Source organism: Stigmatopora argus, chromosome 18 (genome assembly GCF_051989625.1).
Source record: "Stigmatopora argus isolate UIUO_Sarg chromosome 18, RoL_Sarg_1.0, whole genome shotgun sequence".
NCBI classification, from domain to species: domain Eukaryota; kingdom Metazoa; phylum Chordata; class Actinopteri; order Syngnathiformes; family Syngnathidae; genus Stigmatopora; species Stigmatopora argus.
In genome coordinates this window covers 10192831-10209107 of record NC_135404.1, presented here as the reverse complement: position 1 = coordinate 10209107, position 16277 = coordinate 10192831, and the positions used below count along the sequence as shown (strand labels likewise).

Here is a 16277-nt window from a genome sequence, read left to right as displayed (position 1 = left end):
AAATGAGGTTGTAACAAACTAAACAAATAAAAAAGTAACTGCCAACTACGCAAGATAGCAAATCCTGGCAAACAAACTAATGAACAGTTCCACCAAAAATGGAATTATCCTACTGATGGTATGACTGACAAAATAATCCACCAAGCAAGTCACAGCCAATTGGCTAACAACTCCAACTATGTTAAGTGAGAGAATCGGATTCCGGGCAACTGGAGACGACACCGCGGTGGCGCCTCGGTGCCAAAAGAGGCTGATTAACATCTGAAAAAGACGTGCTGATAACATCTGACGAGAGCTCGCATTACAGCCTTATTTACGAAAAGGACCAAAGTGGGGCTTCTTACGGAACACGTTGATTTTTTTAATTGCATTTCTGGAGTACAGCAGACTTGTGTTATGAGGACAACAGGTCATTGTAGTGCTTCTGGTCAAAAAAACAATAAGAAAGCGTAGGGGAAAAAATAACTTTTATATACACAATCCTGTACAATGGGGTTAATAAATAGTAATCGTATTGAGCTTGGCTTTAGTGTTTGGGGACTTGGCATGTCCAACTTGGGCGCTCCGTCTGGTAAATAAAATCCCTCCTGGAAGACAAACAAGTAGAAGTCAGGGTGTGTCTTGATGGGAAAATTCCAGTCAGAATACTCAATCTATCTACATATATACAAAAAAAACGATCTAAAGCAACATGTGATTTTTAAATCCTTTTTTTACCACCATACAATGTTTTCAAAACAAATTACATGGTGTTAGATATCCAGTTCATTTTGACGTGAAGGGTTCATTTGCCTTTATATCGCGATATTGTCACACCCCTAGTATAGTAGGAGACACCATTGTTGCAGTACTCACTCTCTCCTGCGCGGGCCGGCGTTTTCCCGACAGAGAAGCCCCTCGTCGCATGGGCAGATCTGGTTGATACTGAATGCAAGCCCGCCATCCGGTACGTAGCAGTCGTCGCCGTGCATCAGCCGCCGCTTGCACACCCGCTCGCCGTGGTGTCGGGCGCAGCACATGGACGCCCCGCAGTCCCGTTCGACCTTGCACCGGGCTCCTAGGATGATGGAATGGAATTCAAATTTATTGCAAAGTTGCAGGCTTGGTTATGATTGACTTATTTTAATTCGGTCATGTATTATACATAACATGATGATGTAATTTAAATGTGTCTTTTGAGTGGCTTTGTTTGTGAAGTATTAGTGTCGGGTCTGCCCGTTTTTTTTTGGTCCCAGCCTCACTTATAATTTTGAAAAAATGAGTTGTTTTTTAAAAATATTTTGTCATTTTTAAAAGCTCTTACAAAAATGGATATACGCAAATGCTGAGAGATATTAGCTATTCACCTTCTTGTCCATTGGGAATGCTGCGGTGGCACTTCCCGAACATGCAACTGAGACCCCGCACGCACTGCGCATCCCGGCGGCAGTAGTGCCCCTCCCCGCGGAGGGGCACGCACAGACCAAAGTGGCGGTCGCAGGAGAAACCTCGGCCGCAGGCCCTGTCGTGCTCGCACGCCGCCTGTGGACAAAAAAGACGCGAATTTGAAGACATTTTCATCCGAAATAACATTGAATTCTTACAAGTATTACCATGGTGGCTCTGGCAGGGGGCGCCACGTCACGCAGCGCCAAGGCCCCGTCTTTAGGCGGACTGTGGGGCATGTTGAGCATCCACGCCCAAATGTGAGCCTCGGCCCATGTGAAGCAAAGACACAGGCTCGCCATCCACACGCTGGACAACATGGCCGACAAAATTGAACCAGGTCAGGATGACACCAGACGACTTTTACGACTTGTGGTCTGTCTTCTTGTCGGCGGGAGTTGATTAAAATCCAAACGTCAGCGAGTGACAGTGACCGGGCTCCTCTTGCTCTTTTATAAGGCTTCAGCTGGACACCCCCACTGGCACCCCCTCCTGCTGGGCTGTTTGTCCGAGTAGCGAGGGAGGAGACAATTAGTTGTTAATGGATTAGGTAAAATGCCGAGACACCGCCCAACACCCCCAAGAGAGGAACGGCGCAAGAGCAGCACCGTGGATGTTCGCCTCTGACACAAACAAATAAAAACGGCGTGTTTCACCAAGTGCTGGACCCCCAAAAACTCCAGCGCCCCCCACCCTCAGACCACATGCCGAGAGCAATTTGCTGGAGTGCACCCTGCAGACGACCCCATGATCTCATTAAATGTAATTACCATCAGCTATTAGTTCTCAGGGGGGGGAGAGCGAGAGGGGAGTTCGTTGGGGGCGCAAGTGGGCCTGAGAAAACTTTGCAGATTCATTTTTCTTGGCAAATTAAATAACAGTTACTATTGCACGATTGTAAACTGTTGATGTTGTACTTTCCAAAAAAAAGGAGCTAAGCCACATGTTTGGTGTCCTATAAAAGCCTTGATAATGGTTAGAGTAGTTCGTTTACAAATAAGTTGTCCCATTTAAGCAATTAGACTAGCGTGGAATTTACAAAACTCCGGTTTTACTGTCAGTAAATCCAGTAAATGGGGGTTTCAAATTCAATTTATTGGGGTTTGCTGGAAATAGGGTGATTTTGGGCTGCGATAAGGTTTACCCAAAAAAGGCACCAACATTGACCAACCTATTAGTAAAAAAACCCACTAACGATTATCATTAGCTTGAGCTATGTGAGCCTACAGCAAGTTTTTTTTTTGGGAAAAAAGGACATTTCCAAAAACAACAAAATTCAAAAAAAATTCCCACATTTTATTCTATGTATTTATATTCCTTGTTTTCTTAACTAACCGACAGTCTGACTAACTAAGCCTAAATTTAGAAGTTTATTAGTAACTTTTGCAAATTACTAAATGAATCTTTTAATGATCAATGCACTTGTTTTTATTTAGAATTATTTATATTTATTAAAATCTTTAAATAAAATGGCATGTTTGTAATTTTTTGTAGTTTACATGCAACACTACAATTCGTGTTAAAATCAACAAGTACAACAAGAATTACTTTAATGTGTGAACTGGTGTCAGAAATGGCGAAATTACCATTAATTTATGGTTTATTAGAGATGTTCCCATTTGCGGGTGGGTCATTAAAACAATTTGCCTGCTAAGTGTTGATTGATTAGCATTGAGTACTTTCCCTAAGCCGATTTCATTTACATAACGTTGGCGGCAGACAGATGTGATCGCTATCCCGTTCCGTCGACTTAAGTCCTTTATCAAAACATGCTAACAGACTAATGACGTAATTGGCGCTCAATTAGGAGACACAATGGCTCCGGCTGAGTCCATTAACAACATGTAAATATCGCCACGTTGTCCGAAAAGTCCCGATTCTTGCGTATTGTAAAAGAGAAACAAATGGCGCAAAAGTTTAGCAGGTGCTTTTGCAGTCGGGCGGAACAACAACAATGGCTACCTCTTCTTATCACGCTCCCCTAAGCACCGAATTCTTGGTGTCCATTGGTAGTGACGCCAAGATGGCCCCCGCTTCTATTTGTTTAGCCGGGAGATAAGTGTCTCCACATAGTGTTGAACATGCTCCCCCAGTGTTTGTGACTCTGCTAATGACCTCCCTAATGAACGCGCTCCATTCTCGCAATCAACATGGCAGCGAGGCGACGCAACTGGGAGGGAGTTCGGAAAAAAAAAACCTTCGGGGCAGGGTGATCTTTGCCCATTGTAATGGACCTTGACCCCCTGCAGGGCAGCATGAATACTGACCATTACGGGGCAAAGCAGGGGGGTGAGAGAAGTTTTGCCCCCACTTATCCGCCCTGTGAATCAAAACAATGCACATTTGGACATGGTTCTGCTGTTTAGAGTAAAAGCGCAATTGTTTTTGACCCACAATCATGAGCTCTTACATACTAATTTTAGGATAGAATACATTATAAAGACTCACACAGATCCATAAGTATTGAAATTGTACAATAAAAATAATTTAGGTACTGGGTTGCCTCTGGATAGTTTAAACTAATGGCGTAATGGAAGGTAAGGATTGCAAAGGGGAACTGACACAATGTAAAACAGTAGCGGAGACTCGTTGTCTTTATCAAGTGATGAGTTGGAATACGAAATTGGGTCAAACCATGCAAGTTCAAATCATCAGTGAGAGGCAAAGAGAGCCACTGAAGCACATTACTTACCATAGCGATTGGGAAACTACTAACTTCTCTTGAAAATATTAAAACTTTTTACTAGCACACTTTTGGGCAATACAAGCCTCGTTGTTTTGCTTCCATTCTCTTTGTTGACAAGCGTGATTCTCTTCAGATGAGTCATTAAAAAAGAAGCTCAAGATGTCTGCAGGGTAAACATCATAAATCGGTTTTGTCCATTTGCCATCGGTACCTTCTTCGTTTTGACTTGCCTCACGCTGACGAATGCGGAAAACCACATGAGACGCTCGCAGAAAATATTAAAGGTGAGCCTTGACATTAGCGTCAGAGATCTTTCATGTAACTAACCTGTCTCTTTTTTAAGTTACACATGTGGTAGCTGTCTTTTGTCTCTGTCAATTTCATCTTCTTGATAGCCTGTTTCCAATTGGGACAAGAAAGGAGAGTGTGACTCCCGCCGTAATGGAAAACAGCCCCGCGTCTTTCCCAAGTGCCAAGAACGCTGCGAAGGAGACAGTGAGAAGGCGAAGTTCACGTGGTGCAGTAAGTCCGTCACCAATCAGCAAAAACATCCATCAAAGCTGTGACAACTGTCAAAGTCAACAGAAATCCCCAGACATTGTTTTCCCATGAAATCGCATTTGGATGACATTTGCGACACTTGCAGTAAGGCACCAAAATGAGATATTTAATATTGCACGATCCAGAGTCTTGGTGACCACATCAAAAAAATACTGGACACTCTCAGGGCCTTATCGCATTTCAGGCATGGCTGGAAATCCGGTAATTTTCCGGTATTGACCCAGTATGTGCTCATGTGTACAAGGTAGTACGGGTGCCTATAAAATAGCATTGGAAATTACTATCATTCATTTTCCATATCGCTTATTCCCACGTGGGTGCTGGAGCCTATCCCAGTCAACTATGGGTACCAGACATGGGACACCCTGAATGGGTGGCCATCCAATGGATATTACTATCAGTATTTACTAGTCCAGTATTTACAAAAGAAATAAAGTACATAACGATATAAATCAGTAAAGATGACAGATAAACATCAAATTAAAATAAACTGAATATTGCCAGAAAGTGACTAACGTATTGTCTCGTAAACGAGCTAAAATGTTTAAAAATGAACCGAGTCCGAGTTTTAAGAGAGAAAAGTAATGAATGTAGAGGGATTTACAGTCAAGAATGGGTTTTGCTTCTTGTTCGTTTCCTTTCAATCTTTTATATGAGCCTTATTTTCATAAGGCCGTTCAATATCCACCATGCAATAAAATAATCCGTGACTGGAAAAAAACTGCTATTTGGCCTAATTCTATTACTTTCACATTACTGTGATTGCCCTCCACTATTATCTTTGATGCGTTACGGTTAACAGGTGGTCTCCATCACAGTCCATGTGGTGTTTTGGCTTCAGCAAAACATGTTTACTTCCAAAATGTCTTCCCGTTTGTTTTGCTTCACACAAGAGGGGGTGGGGTTTAGAGCCCTCCGAAATTTCTCTTGAATTGGCCCGATTCTCTCTGAATGAGAGAGGGAAAAAAGTATTTATCTTCTCGCAAAAACATCAAGCGAGAGAGTAAGGGAGAGCTGTGAGGCAAGAGAGAGAGAGAGAAAAAAAGAGAGAGAGAGAGAGGAATGAGAGTCTCCTCACTCGAGCTGTTTTGTCAACTCTCCCGCTGTCATGGAGCCGTCATCCCAGATGTTCCCCTGAGGGACCGGAGAACCGAGCGGAGGTAACGAAAACCTTGGCCGAAGCCGGGGAACGTGAGCGCGTGGGACGGCAGAGCCGATTGGAAGACTGTTGGAGCGAACGGGGAGCGACGACCAGGCGGCCGGAGATGGAGCTCGGCGGGCTTCTCCTCGTCTGTCTCCTTCAGGCTCAGCTGGGGACCCTGTGGACTCGCCAAGGTAAGCCCTTCATCCGTGCCGATGTTGACCCCGTTCCAGATTATTCTTTACAAGAGGACATGTTTTGAGCAGATGGGATTCAAGTGAGAGACTGACAAAAAGTCAACCTTTTTTTTTCCTTTGCTCAATAAAGCTTAGGATTATATAAAAGCCACTTAACCCTAAACTTCACACTACACATCCGAACCTTAATCCAAAAAGCTTAAAACATAATACCAAAACCTCTTAAAATCTACTCTCGAACAATAAAACAACCTCATTTCTAAATCTCTACTTTCAAAACTATGGCCAAAAGCACCGTAAATTTTCAAGTGATTTATTCAATTAAATACTGCACTTAAATTGAGCATCTACTTGTCAACAATCCTGTTGTGTTTTTGACTACCTGGGGGGGTTTATGTATATACAGTATATATTTCTGATCTCCTTGGAGATGCCTTATTTTTAGCCAGTCCCTGTTCTTCTACTGCTCCTCCTCCAACAAATCAGTGATGCTCCAATTTCTTTCGTTGGCCTCCCTGACGATCCCCCACCATCGACATCCCTACCAGCATCGGCGCTCCTATCGCCACCCGTGCCAACAAAATGTCACGCATTCAACCCTCGAGAGAGTCCTTTTCCAACAAACTGCAAAACAACCCATGCCAGATCCATACAAGTGCAGTATTAGGTCACCAGCGTTCTCCCCTGATGTCAAACTTAGAGCGTCTCGGCAAAGACAGACACATGTCCGAAGCCAAAAGTGTACAAATAAATGACCTAAAAAAAAAAGCCAACGATTTCCAAATTTCACAGATCATTACCTCCATTTCCAGCAAGTTGTCCAGCCCAAATTATTACACCATAGTTCAATTAAAGCAATGCTTTGCCAATTTTTTTTCCACTTTACATGCACCTTTCCCTGCGGGTCAGGAGCATTTTTTTTATTTTTCGGAATTGGGACATTTCTACTCGAGGTTATGAAATGATTCATTCCGCAGCCAGATTGCATTTTGGCCTGAAGAGCTAGACATTTTTTAATCTGAGAAAAATGGCATCCAGCGGGAAAACGTGTCAATGTAAACTAAACCAGTTGTGTGATATTCCCTGTTCTCTGTTGTTAAAAGCAACAAAAGCAGATAACTAAATCCTGATAAATCATCGTCCTCGTTACGACTTTAGCTGCTCTGGTGTTTTTGTGGCTTCAGTCCACGCCAACAGCACCTCTGGACACCTTACAACACAGATCACCCACTTTTTAACAACACAATGACTATGTGCTGATGTCCTAGCGAAATCAAACCTATAAAAAAATCACGGTGCACATCTTTTTGTAGATTGCTTTCAAAATCTGCCCCCTCCAAACCTCATTCTTGAATTTGAGAGCTTCCAAACAGCCTGTAAGAACATCAACTTTTCTCCCAGAAACTTGGCAAAGTCTTTCCTTCCACGCTTTAAAACACTTGTGGGGCTCTAAAATAAAGCTGAAATGTAACTTTTTCAATATCAACAGCAAAAACTGATAAAATATTACACTTGAGATTCAAATCTAAACACATTTAAACACAACCATAAAACAACCTGTCTTTAGCCCTTAACCTTTCATGCACAAATTATGTTTATTTTATCCTTACAGGCCACTCATCAAACATCGTTAATCATATTAAAATAAATAAATAAAAGGAATTTGGCCGGTCGGTCATCAGTTTCTGTTAATTATAAAGCCATTTCAGGTCACTTCCTCGTTAACCCACCGGCAGCCATTCACATTTATTACATTATTCATGATTATAAAAAGATAATATTTAGGCTCTATAAAGGCTAAACGGTTTGAGATACATTGTAGTGAGCGCAATCCCTAAAAGGGTTCAATTCAGAGAAGCGGGAGTAGCGAAGAATTGCTACGAACTGAAACGGCATTTGATGACTTCCGAACGTTTTAAAGCGAGAACAAGGTGGATATGGGGAAAATTTCAGGTTCTTTTTCATCATTATTGCCATTTTCACACGGTAGCAAGCGGCCTCCGCGTGTTTTCCAGGTTCCCATAAGCCCGACCCAACTGTTGAACTTCACTTAGCCCCGTTTTTCAGCGGACGTCCGCCCCCGCGGCCCCGCGGGCAGTCGGACAAGCCTCAGAGTCAACATTACATCGTTAGAACAGTGGGAGCTTGGATATTACAGCGCAATGATTGCCGAAAACTTGTTGGCAAAAAGATCGAGCGTCCATATTAACAAATGTATCACAGGCTTTTGCAAGAAAATCTACTGGTGGCGCAGAGTGTTATTAATGTAAAATGCAATCAGCTCGCAAATGCAAGCAAGCTGACCTCCAAGGTTAAGATAAGTACGCTTTTGCAAGAGTAAACTCTGGAAACATTTGCTCATATGCTAATTACCAAATTGTTTTACAATCTTCATCATTACTCCGCTGAGTGAAAAACACCTACACCCACGCATAAATTAAGGGCTTCAGAGCGCCACCTTCAAAAGTTAACTTTGGAAAGCAAACGAGGAAAGCCAATAAAAAACAGATATACCAACACCCTTCGAAGGGTGTCAATGTTACATTAAAGTCTCACGATCACGTTTTTATCCACTAATTAAAAGATAGAATCGTGGTAAAACGAATTAAAATTCATTCTCAGGACTCACAGATAAAAAAGGACTGAAAATGTGCAACAAAAATGAATTTTGTAACGATTTGCCTTGGTGTAGTTGCAACCGATGAAGTAAGCATTCGGCAGCAAGCGCATGACTCAATGGAAAACGGTAGTCGAGACTCGTTGACGCGATTGTGCGACGACTCGGAATATGAAATTGGTTTCAGAGGAGGAAATAAGTCACTTGATTACGGGGAGATTTTGCGTATAATTACAAAGCGTAGGCAGAATCAACCCTGACACACATCACGTATTAACCGTTTTTGGCTTATTTTATAAAGAAAAAGACTACAGGTTCCGGCTGAAATACAAACTATCGAAAAGGTGATACTTTTGCAGATAGAGGGACGCCTCCAGAGATGTCCACCTTATTGAGGGCCAGCCTGGAGCGACCAAGAGGCGCCCGCAGCGCGCCCCCGCCGCCGCAGGGGGGCCGACTGGACATCTCCTTTCTACCTGACAATATGACCCACATCGTGGTGAGAAACCTTCGCTAACCCAATCCGACAAGAAACTCCAAAGAGCGAGCTATGCAATGTTTTAAATCCAACCTGCATTGGCCGTACATACAATTGCATGCAATCAAAGACCAATTTCCTTCTTCTCTTCCATTATCTTTCAAACAACTAGCTTTCTTTTGGCCGCGAACTGTCTAAAACCATCATCGGTTAAGATTTACAATGCTACCTGCGTGCTTTTGGCATGACAGGCTTGAGAATTATAATTTTTTTCAAAGTCTCTTGCATCAAGAGTGTCGTACTTTTCCTCCCTTTGTTCCAAATGGAAAAAGAGAGCAGAGGTCTTGCCAGCTGACATGCGAACCATTACCAATGACTCACTTGGACAACGCTGACTTTTGGACAGCCAGCGGCCCATTTCGGGGAGGGCCGATTTATGCCTGCAGCTGCAATGCCAACGAATGCCCCTCACCTAGGAAGGCCCCTCTCCCCTCCAGGAAACGGCAATGCGGCGCCAAAAACTGGGTCGCTGCCTGTATGTGGAGCAAGGCTGCATTTAACTGCTCCACTTTTTATCGCTCGCTGACATTTCTGACGCCAGAGCATATCAACAATGTTATAGGCAGAAAAAAATGACTACAATACCCCAAGCACCTTAAACAACGAGAATCAAAGTATCTGTACTTTACTCCTTCCTATCGCTTTTATTGGGCTGCGCTTTGTCTTGCAGGAAGACTCCCAACGATACTACAGCTGGCAAAGTTTCGGGCCAGATGATGAGCGTACCCGAGACTTGTGGGTGGACTTGAATTCGTTTCACAAGAGCCAAGTCCGAATCCACGGCATCCTGTCCAACGCGCACCGGCAGGCGGCGGTGGGCGACGCACAAGTATACGTTAACACAGTGGTTCCCAAACTGGGGGGCGCGCCCCCCTAGGGAGGCGTAACGAGAATTCAAGGGGGGCGTGAAGTCATCTGCTAAAAAAAATGTTTAAATAGATTATAAGAATAATAAAATCAAAGAACAAATATCTGCCATTAAATACATGCAAAATATGATTATAGCAGTCACTCCAACGGTCCAACCTGTTTTCTATTAACAGAGATCTGTTTTCCTGAACAATGCTAAGAAATAAATGCAATAAAATAAAATTGGTTCGCATGAGCAAAAGAGGAAGTGGGAGGGGGGGGGGGGGGCGTGCGGGTCTACTGGAAGCAAGAAGGGGGGCGTTAGGTAAGATAGTTTGGGAACCACTGCGTTAACACACCTAGCGGTATGGCGCTCATTATGTTCCGCTTTCTTCCAGAGGGTGGCGCTATCCTTTGACTTCCCATTTTTTGGACACTACTCGAGACAAATCACCATCGCGACTGGTGGTGAGTTTCGACTATGCCCAGAGGACCGAGTTGTTTTCAAAATGTTTCCACTAACCACTTTGGTTCAATTGACGGTATGCATAGATATATAGTTATGTATAGATCGAGCTTCACCAATCTTATTCCTACGTGGCTAATACTGAAAGGAGCATTCTTATGCCGCAAGGTTTCATCTTCATGGGAGAGATTACCCACCGCATGCTGACTGCGACCCAGTATATCGCTCCACTCATGGCCAACTTTGACCCCAGTTTCTCCATGAACTCCACCGTGATGTATTCGGATAACGGTAAGCGCAGAAAACGTACCATTTCATAATCTACAGGGAGAATGAAAAAGAGAGAATTCCGGTGCGTCCAGGTTACATGTTTGTGGTCCAGTGGGACAAAGTGCGGTTAAAGGACCGAGAGGCCGAAGGATCTTTTACGTTCCAGACCATTCTGCACAGAAACGGAACTGTGGTGTTTAATTACAAAGAGGTGAGTTTGTTTTTCCAACTCTCCCCAACTCTAGCATCCGGAAGAATGGCTTTTGTTTGTTGTTCAGATCCCACTCCTGGTGGAAAGGATAAACTCCACAGAGCATCCAGTAAAAGTGGGAATGTCCGACGCATTCATGGCAAACCTGCCATCTGCACAGGGTGCAGGTCGGTGAAAGGTTTCTATTGCTAGACGTCAACTAAAAAGTGTTTACAGTAAAACACACACAAATATGTAATGTTTCCCTTGAAGATACAAAGCAGAGGACCATCTACGAGTATCACCGTGTTGAAATCAACACCAGCACGATCGTCAGCGGATCGGCGTTCGAGTTCACCCCACTGCCCAGTAAGTATAAAACATGGCGGGCGTTTGTCATTTTGTCCAGCCTGTAAATCTATTTTTACTTTCCAGCTTGTCTTCAGCACACATCCTGTGAACAATGTCTAGGCTCCAACTTGACAAGTGGATGCGGATGGTGCAACACGCTTCAAAGGTACAACCCGACAAGTCCCTCAAAGAAGGTGTCTGTCACTCCTTGCACCGCTTTTGATTTCATCGCAGGTGCTCAGATGGGATCGACCGCCTTCGACAAGAATGGCTCGATTACAATTGTCCTGAAGAGGTGAGACATTTTGAAATCCCCACTTTCTATGTCAATGCTCCTTACGATGTGGTGTTCAGGCTAAAGGCACATGCGAAGAATACTACTCGGAGTCGCCTGAGGAATCAACGCTCTCCTTTTCCTACTCGTCAACTGCTCCGACTTCCTCTTCAGCCAAGTTGCACGACGCAATCACCAGGGGTGAGTTGGCATAGGCAACTAATAAAAAGCAGGGACCACATGGCATCCATGTATCTATTCTTTCGAGCTTCTATAGGTCAACTGTTTCCTCTCTTGCCTCTGGTCCCCCCAAAAAATCAGCATTCCGCTATTGCATGCGAGTAAAGTGGCACCATTTTGTCCAGCAATGCCCTCTGCTGTCCAACAAAATTGACATCTAGACAGTTCTGAGCATGTCAGTCAGAAATGATTAGCAAGATTATTGGTAATCTTAAAGTACAGCTGGAAAAACAATGTTCTTGTGAAAAAAATTTGAAACATATCTCCCCGCAATAAACCGGGCTTGACTGTAATGACACCCTAAAACCCAGAACCTCCAGAGCAGACCAGGATGACTGAGAATGTGGCCATTATCGCCGGTGTGGTGGGGGCTCTCGTCCTAGTGGTGGTTTTGACCTTGCTGGCCGTGTACTACATCAGCACACACCCTACGTTGGCTCCGCCATTCTACCTCATGCAGGTAAGGACGCCCCATAAAACATGTCACGAGGAGTTGTATTTTTTTCTTTTTGACCATCAATTTCTAACGCAGCGACGCAGTAACAACTACTGGCCCGCTATGAAGTTTCGCAACCAGGACTATCCGTCAGGCTATGGCGAAGTGGAGCTTGCGGGCCACGAGAAGGAAGGTTTCATTGAGGCCGAACAGTGCTGCTGAGGGCAGGAATGGAAAAATGGAAAATCCACTCACCCAACGTTCGAGCTTTTCTCCATGTTTCCTTGAGGTCATAGGTCAGATTTCATGAGCTATGGAATGAGAAGGAGAAAAATCCATCAAATCAAGAATAAATGTCATTGTATGCTACCTTCATTCTACCGTATTTAGTGTTATAGTACTTCACATCTGTCTTTTTAGTCTGATGTTTTGGATGGAAAGAAAGACATTTTATGTTGTTACAGTACATGACACTAACGAGAAAACTAACTCAATAGGAAATTGTCATCCTTTCCCTGGTTTCATTTTCCAATTAAAATGTTTATTAAAAATTCTTCCAGAAAGCTTACAGCTGCTGTCCATTTCTAACAGATTATATCAATTCCTTCCCATTATCACTTTTGGAAACCTGGCACCACACAGAGACAATCTGCCTGGAATATGTAACATCAAATGTTAAGCGGAAAAAAATGAAAAATAGAAAAAAAGAGGGGGCACCCGGATTTGAACCGGGGACCTCTTGATCTGCAGTCAAATGCTCTACCACTGAGCTATACCCCCATTGGCTACACTGCAATACACAATTTTGTGATTTAAACCAACACAAACAATCATGTTCAATATATGGTTTTATGCTTGACTACAATTAACACAGAAGGTACACTTTCCACATCTGCATGTATAGATTGTCCCGCCGCCCTCTAAAAAATACAGAAAAAAAATAGAACGCGGATGTTTATATCCACAACTATCCAGCAAGTGTCGCCAAAGCACCATTTGACTACAATTGCTGCACTGAACAGTAATAAACTGTAATGCAACAATCTACATAATCAAATATCTGTGACTTCACCTGATGGCATCGACATAAACCTTCTGATTCTAGCCCCAACAATGAACCTACCTATCAATTTTGTTTCCAACTTTTAAAGATGTTAAATCTGTAATTTTAATACCGACTCCGCCCACTTGTGACGTCACGTGAATGTATTTAAAACTCATGGGAAAGGCTCAGTCCATTCAACTGCCCGCATCATCAACACTGTATCAACTATACAATAATTGAGTGTTTTTGGGGGGCTTGGGTCTGGAAAAATGAACCCACCATGTGGGAGATGCACTAAACCTGTTTATCCTACAGAGAAAATCAACTGCTTGGATAAGGTAAGAGAAACATGTTTGTTTTGCCACCCTTTGTCAATCAAAGCCTTTATTAATTGCATCAATTGGACAACAATAAGGCAAACCGGATTAGAAGTAGTGCCCATCTTGTTTGGTCAGAGAGAATGAAATTACATTGGTATTTGGACTGATGCACACAAGGTTTATGTTGGATGCCAAAGAGTCAAACAAGGACTTGTTTACACAACTTGCAGGCGACTTGTCTCGTGTTTATTGTAGTGACAAACACCACATCCATGTGTACACCTTAAAAACCCTAATAGTTATAACAATTTAGTTTGGATATTTTTAAAGCAATTCTTAATGTTTTACTCACCCTAGAATTACTGCCGACTGCACATGGCACACAGGGTTCCAATTTCCTACCCTTTTCTCAGGAAATACCTGTAAAACCACAAGGAAAAGACATGAAATTTTGTTCTACTATATTGCTTCTTTTCTAAAAAGTTAACCAATAAAGTATTTTATATCCATACTTATACTAAGGGGTAACATATCATTGAAATGTCCAGATATTTTATTTGAATATGTATGTGTGTAGTATTGGCACAAAGGCTGCTTCAGCTGTGAGGTGTGCAAGATGGCGCTGAGTATGAACAACTATAAGGGCTTTGACAAGCGGCCTTACTGCAGCATGTAAGTCTTGATTAACGTGAGAGCTTCATGTCTATTAACATCGTGTTATGAGACTTGTATGATGCAAAAAAATAACCTTAAAAAGGCACTACCCCAAATCCTCCTTCACCATCGTGACCGACACCCCCGAGAACCTGCGCCTCAAGCAACAGACCATGCTGAACAGCCAGGTGATTCCAAAACACTTGTAAACATAATAGACAAATGACAATAACGAGGGTGCTGGGGCTGTCATGTTTATAACCATAAAAGTCTCTGCAGCATTACACAGCTCTCTGCAGCCAGAAAATAGTCTTCATAGTCACACTGTGACTCATTGGTGCATACAGTAGAATCTGTCAAAGGGGAGATTGGGGATTTTCTCTAAAATAAAAAAAACTGCGCATGGAATTTCAGGCACTCTACAAGGAGCAATTTGAGAAGAATAAGGGCAAAGGTTTCAGCGTGGTGGTGGACACTCCAGAGATGCAGAGGCTGAAGAAGACACAAGAGCAAATAAGTGATGTAAGAAATGCAACAACATTGCAATGAAAGATGAGAACTTGAAGTAGCTCAGTTTTACGAGGCTGGAATAATTTTGTAAAATATGCAGCATCATAGAGATGTACGTTGAAATGTAAAAAAAATAATCCATATGGGTGTCACATATCAATATATATGAAAGAGCAGTGGGGACTAAAAAGGGTGCTAGTTTCAAGTGGGGAAGAGCACATTTACACAAGTTAAACCAAACCTCTGAAAGTCCAAGTGAGAAACATTTCAGTCATTTCTCTGTGCACGGAGGCGGCCCTGGCCCTATATGGTCAAAATATCTCAGCTGTGGACACCCAGTGAACATCCGCTCACACACATTCCAAACAAAACAAAGCGGGCACAAGAGAAGATACTCTTCAAAAATCTAGATATTCCTTACTTCTTTTCTTTGTCTGATATTAAGACATTTTTAGAAGCTAAAACTTTCATAATGTAAGAGATTGGCTCACATTGAAATTACACAATTTCCCCAAGCTACTGATGATCACAATTTAATATGAAACATTCAATTTCTGGTTTTGAGGTATAATAGCAACCTTTCCAGGTCCAGGAAGAAGCATAATTGTTACTTTTACTTTCGGGTAGACTTGTTTATCACTGAGATTTAATATCTGGCGCCCTCATGTGTGCAGATCAAGTACCATGAAGAATTTGAACGAAGCAAAGTGCGAAGTGATGCGCCACCTCCAGAAAATAGGCAAGGTAACGTCATTTCTTCACTTAAATTCACTATTAGAGACAAAAAGATTGTCTTAAAAAGTTGTGTTGATTTTCTTGCCCCATTTCCTTTAAAGAAGAATCGACCCAAGAGAGAAACAACCAATCAGACGAACAAATCTGTCTCAATACTCTGCCGGCATCTAGTGAAGGGGTGAGAACATTAAACGCATCTTTACCAGAATTTATTTTTCTATGCTGGAGGGCCAGTGCCTCAGTCAAAAATACACTTTACAAAAGTTTTCATCAAATCAGAGAGTACATTAAACTTCCTTTAAACTAATTTACTAAGAATTAGCTGTCCTTTTTTAAAAATTTGCGCAGGCACTGAGCTCAAAAGCATGCAATTAAAAAGCAAAGTTTTACCCTTTCCACTTTTTCTTTTGCATCCACACCAACTCAGAGACGTTATCAGGCCTTGTACAGCTACACTGCAGCAGAGGCCGATGAGGTTTCCCTGCAGGAGGGAGACCTCATCGGGGATGTGGAGCTCATCGACGAAGGCTGGGTCTTTGGTAGCAACCAGCGCACGGGCCAGCGAGGCATGCTGCCCACCAACTACGTTCGGCCTGTGTAACGGCACAAAAGATGAGCATCGTTATTATCATAACATGCAATAAAACCATCCTTACCATCAGAATCAGCCACTGTATCCTCCAAATTAAATTGCATTGGATCTACAATGAGAAAATAAAGCAGTCATTGACCTGGTTTAGTACTGAATATTTCCAAAATATTGATGTGATTA

At 42.7% G+C, this 16277-nt stretch overlaps 3 protein-coding genes and 1 non-coding gene across 8 annotated transcripts; 2 read left to right on the top strand and 2 right to left on the bottom strand.

The window, feature by feature from the left end:
* Positions 1–280: 280 nt before the first annotated feature.
* Positions 281–16172, bottom strand: LOC144092431 (dickkopf-related protein 3-like). 4 transcript variants are annotated; one of them, XM_077625219.1, is made up of 8 exons: positions 15896–16172; positions 13959–14026; positions 12497–12552; positions 4439–4592; positions 1593–1925; positions 1347–1521; positions 856–1057; positions 281–587 (listed from the first exon to the last, which is right to left on the bottom strand). In XM_077625219.1, exons 5-8 carry the CDS (start codon positions 1743–1745, stop codon positions 527–529), a joined length of 591 nt encoding a protein of 196 aa, XP_077481345.1. In that variant the 5' UTR covers positions 1746–1925; positions 4439–4592; positions 12497–12552; positions 13959–14026; positions 15896–16172; the 3' UTR covers positions 281–526. The 4 variants fall into 4 exon arrangements, with proteins under 4 accessions (XP_077481345.1, XP_077481344.1, XP_077481346.1 ...); XM_077625218.1 differs by lacking the exon at positions 4439–4592; XM_077625221.1 differs by lacking the exons at positions 281–587; positions 4439–4592 and having other exon boundaries at positions 852–1057.
* Positions 5608–12809, top strand: plxdc1 (plexin domain containing 1). Its single transcript, XM_077625213.1, has 13 exons — positions 5608–6007; positions 8987–9126; positions 9836–9979; positions 10413–10482; positions 10649–10771; positions 10843–10961; positions 11029–11128; positions 11214–11309; positions 11376–11457; positions 11526–11586; positions 11646–11766; positions 12117–12265; positions 12338–12809. Exons 1-13 carry the CDS (start codon positions 5938–5940, stop codon positions 12461–12463), a joined length of 1401 nt encoding a protein of 466 aa, XP_077481339.1. The 5' UTR covers positions 5608–5937; the 3' UTR covers positions 12464–12809.
* Positions 12950–13021, bottom strand: trnac-gca (transfer RNA cysteine (anticodon GCA)). Its single transcript has one exon. It is a non-coding gene; the product is annotated as a tRNA-Cys (tRNA).
* On the top strand, positions 13480–16170 carry LOC144092430 (LIM and SH3 domain protein 1-like). 2 transcript variants are annotated; one of them, XM_077625216.1, is made up of 7 exons: positions 13480–13624; positions 14184–14278; positions 14364–14448; positions 14675–14782; positions 15445–15514; positions 15610–15683; positions 15933–16170. In XM_077625216.1, the coding sequence occupies exons 1-7, from the start codon at positions 13556–13558 to the stop codon at positions 16104–16106; spliced, it is 675 nt and encodes a 224-aa protein (XP_077481342.1). In that variant the 5' UTR covers positions 13480–13555; the 3' UTR covers positions 16107–16170. The 2 variants fall into 2 exon arrangements, with proteins under 2 accessions (XP_077481342.1, XP_077481341.1); XM_077625215.1 differs by having other exon boundaries at positions 15607–15683.
* Positions 16173–16277: the final 105 nt, after the last annotated feature.

What these genes read in the sequence shown, in the direction of transcription:
- LOC144092430 (XM_077625215.1), top strand. Translation starts at nt 13,556, where the DNA reads ATGAACCCACCATGTGGGAGATGCACTAAACCTGTTTATCCTACAGAG. An exon ending in ACCTCCAGAAAATAGGCAAG is followed by an intron (nt 15,515 to 15,606) that starts GTAACGTCATTT and finishes TTTCCTTTAAAG; the next exon opens with AAGAATCGACCCAAGAGAGA. An exon ending in TGCCGGCATCTAGTGAAGGG is followed by an intron (nt 15,684 to 15,932) that starts GTGAGAACATTA and finishes ACACCAACTCAG; the next exon opens with AGACGTTATCAGGCCTTGTA.
- LOC144092431 (XM_077625219.1), bottom strand. Translation starts at nt 1,745, where the DNA reads ATGTTGTCCAGCGTGTGGATGGCGAGCCTGTGTCTTTGCTTCACATGG. An exon ending in CCCCTGCCAGAGCCACCATG is followed by an intron (nt 1,522 to 1,592) that starts GTAATACTTGTA and finishes TTTTGTCCACAG; the next exon opens with GCGGCGTGCGAGCACGACAG. An exon ending in GCCGGCCCGCGCAGGAGAGA is followed by an intron (nt 588 to 855) that starts GTGAGTACTGCA and finishes TTTGTCTTCCAG; the next exon opens with GAGGGATTTTATTTACCAGA.
- plxdc1 (XM_077625213.1), top strand. Translation starts at nt 5,938, where the DNA reads ATGGAGCTCGGCGGGCTTCTCCTCGTCTGTCTCCTTCAGGCTCAGCTG. An exon ending in CGTGATGTATTCGGATAACG is followed by an intron (nt 10,772 to 10,842) that starts GTAAGCGCAGAA and finishes CGGTGCGTCCAG; the next exon opens with GTTACATGTTTGTGGTCCAG. An exon ending in ATTACAATTGTCCTGAAGAG is followed by an intron (nt 11,587 to 11,645) that starts GTGAGACATTTT and finishes TGTGGTGTTCAG; the next exon opens with GCTAAAGGCACATGCGAAGA.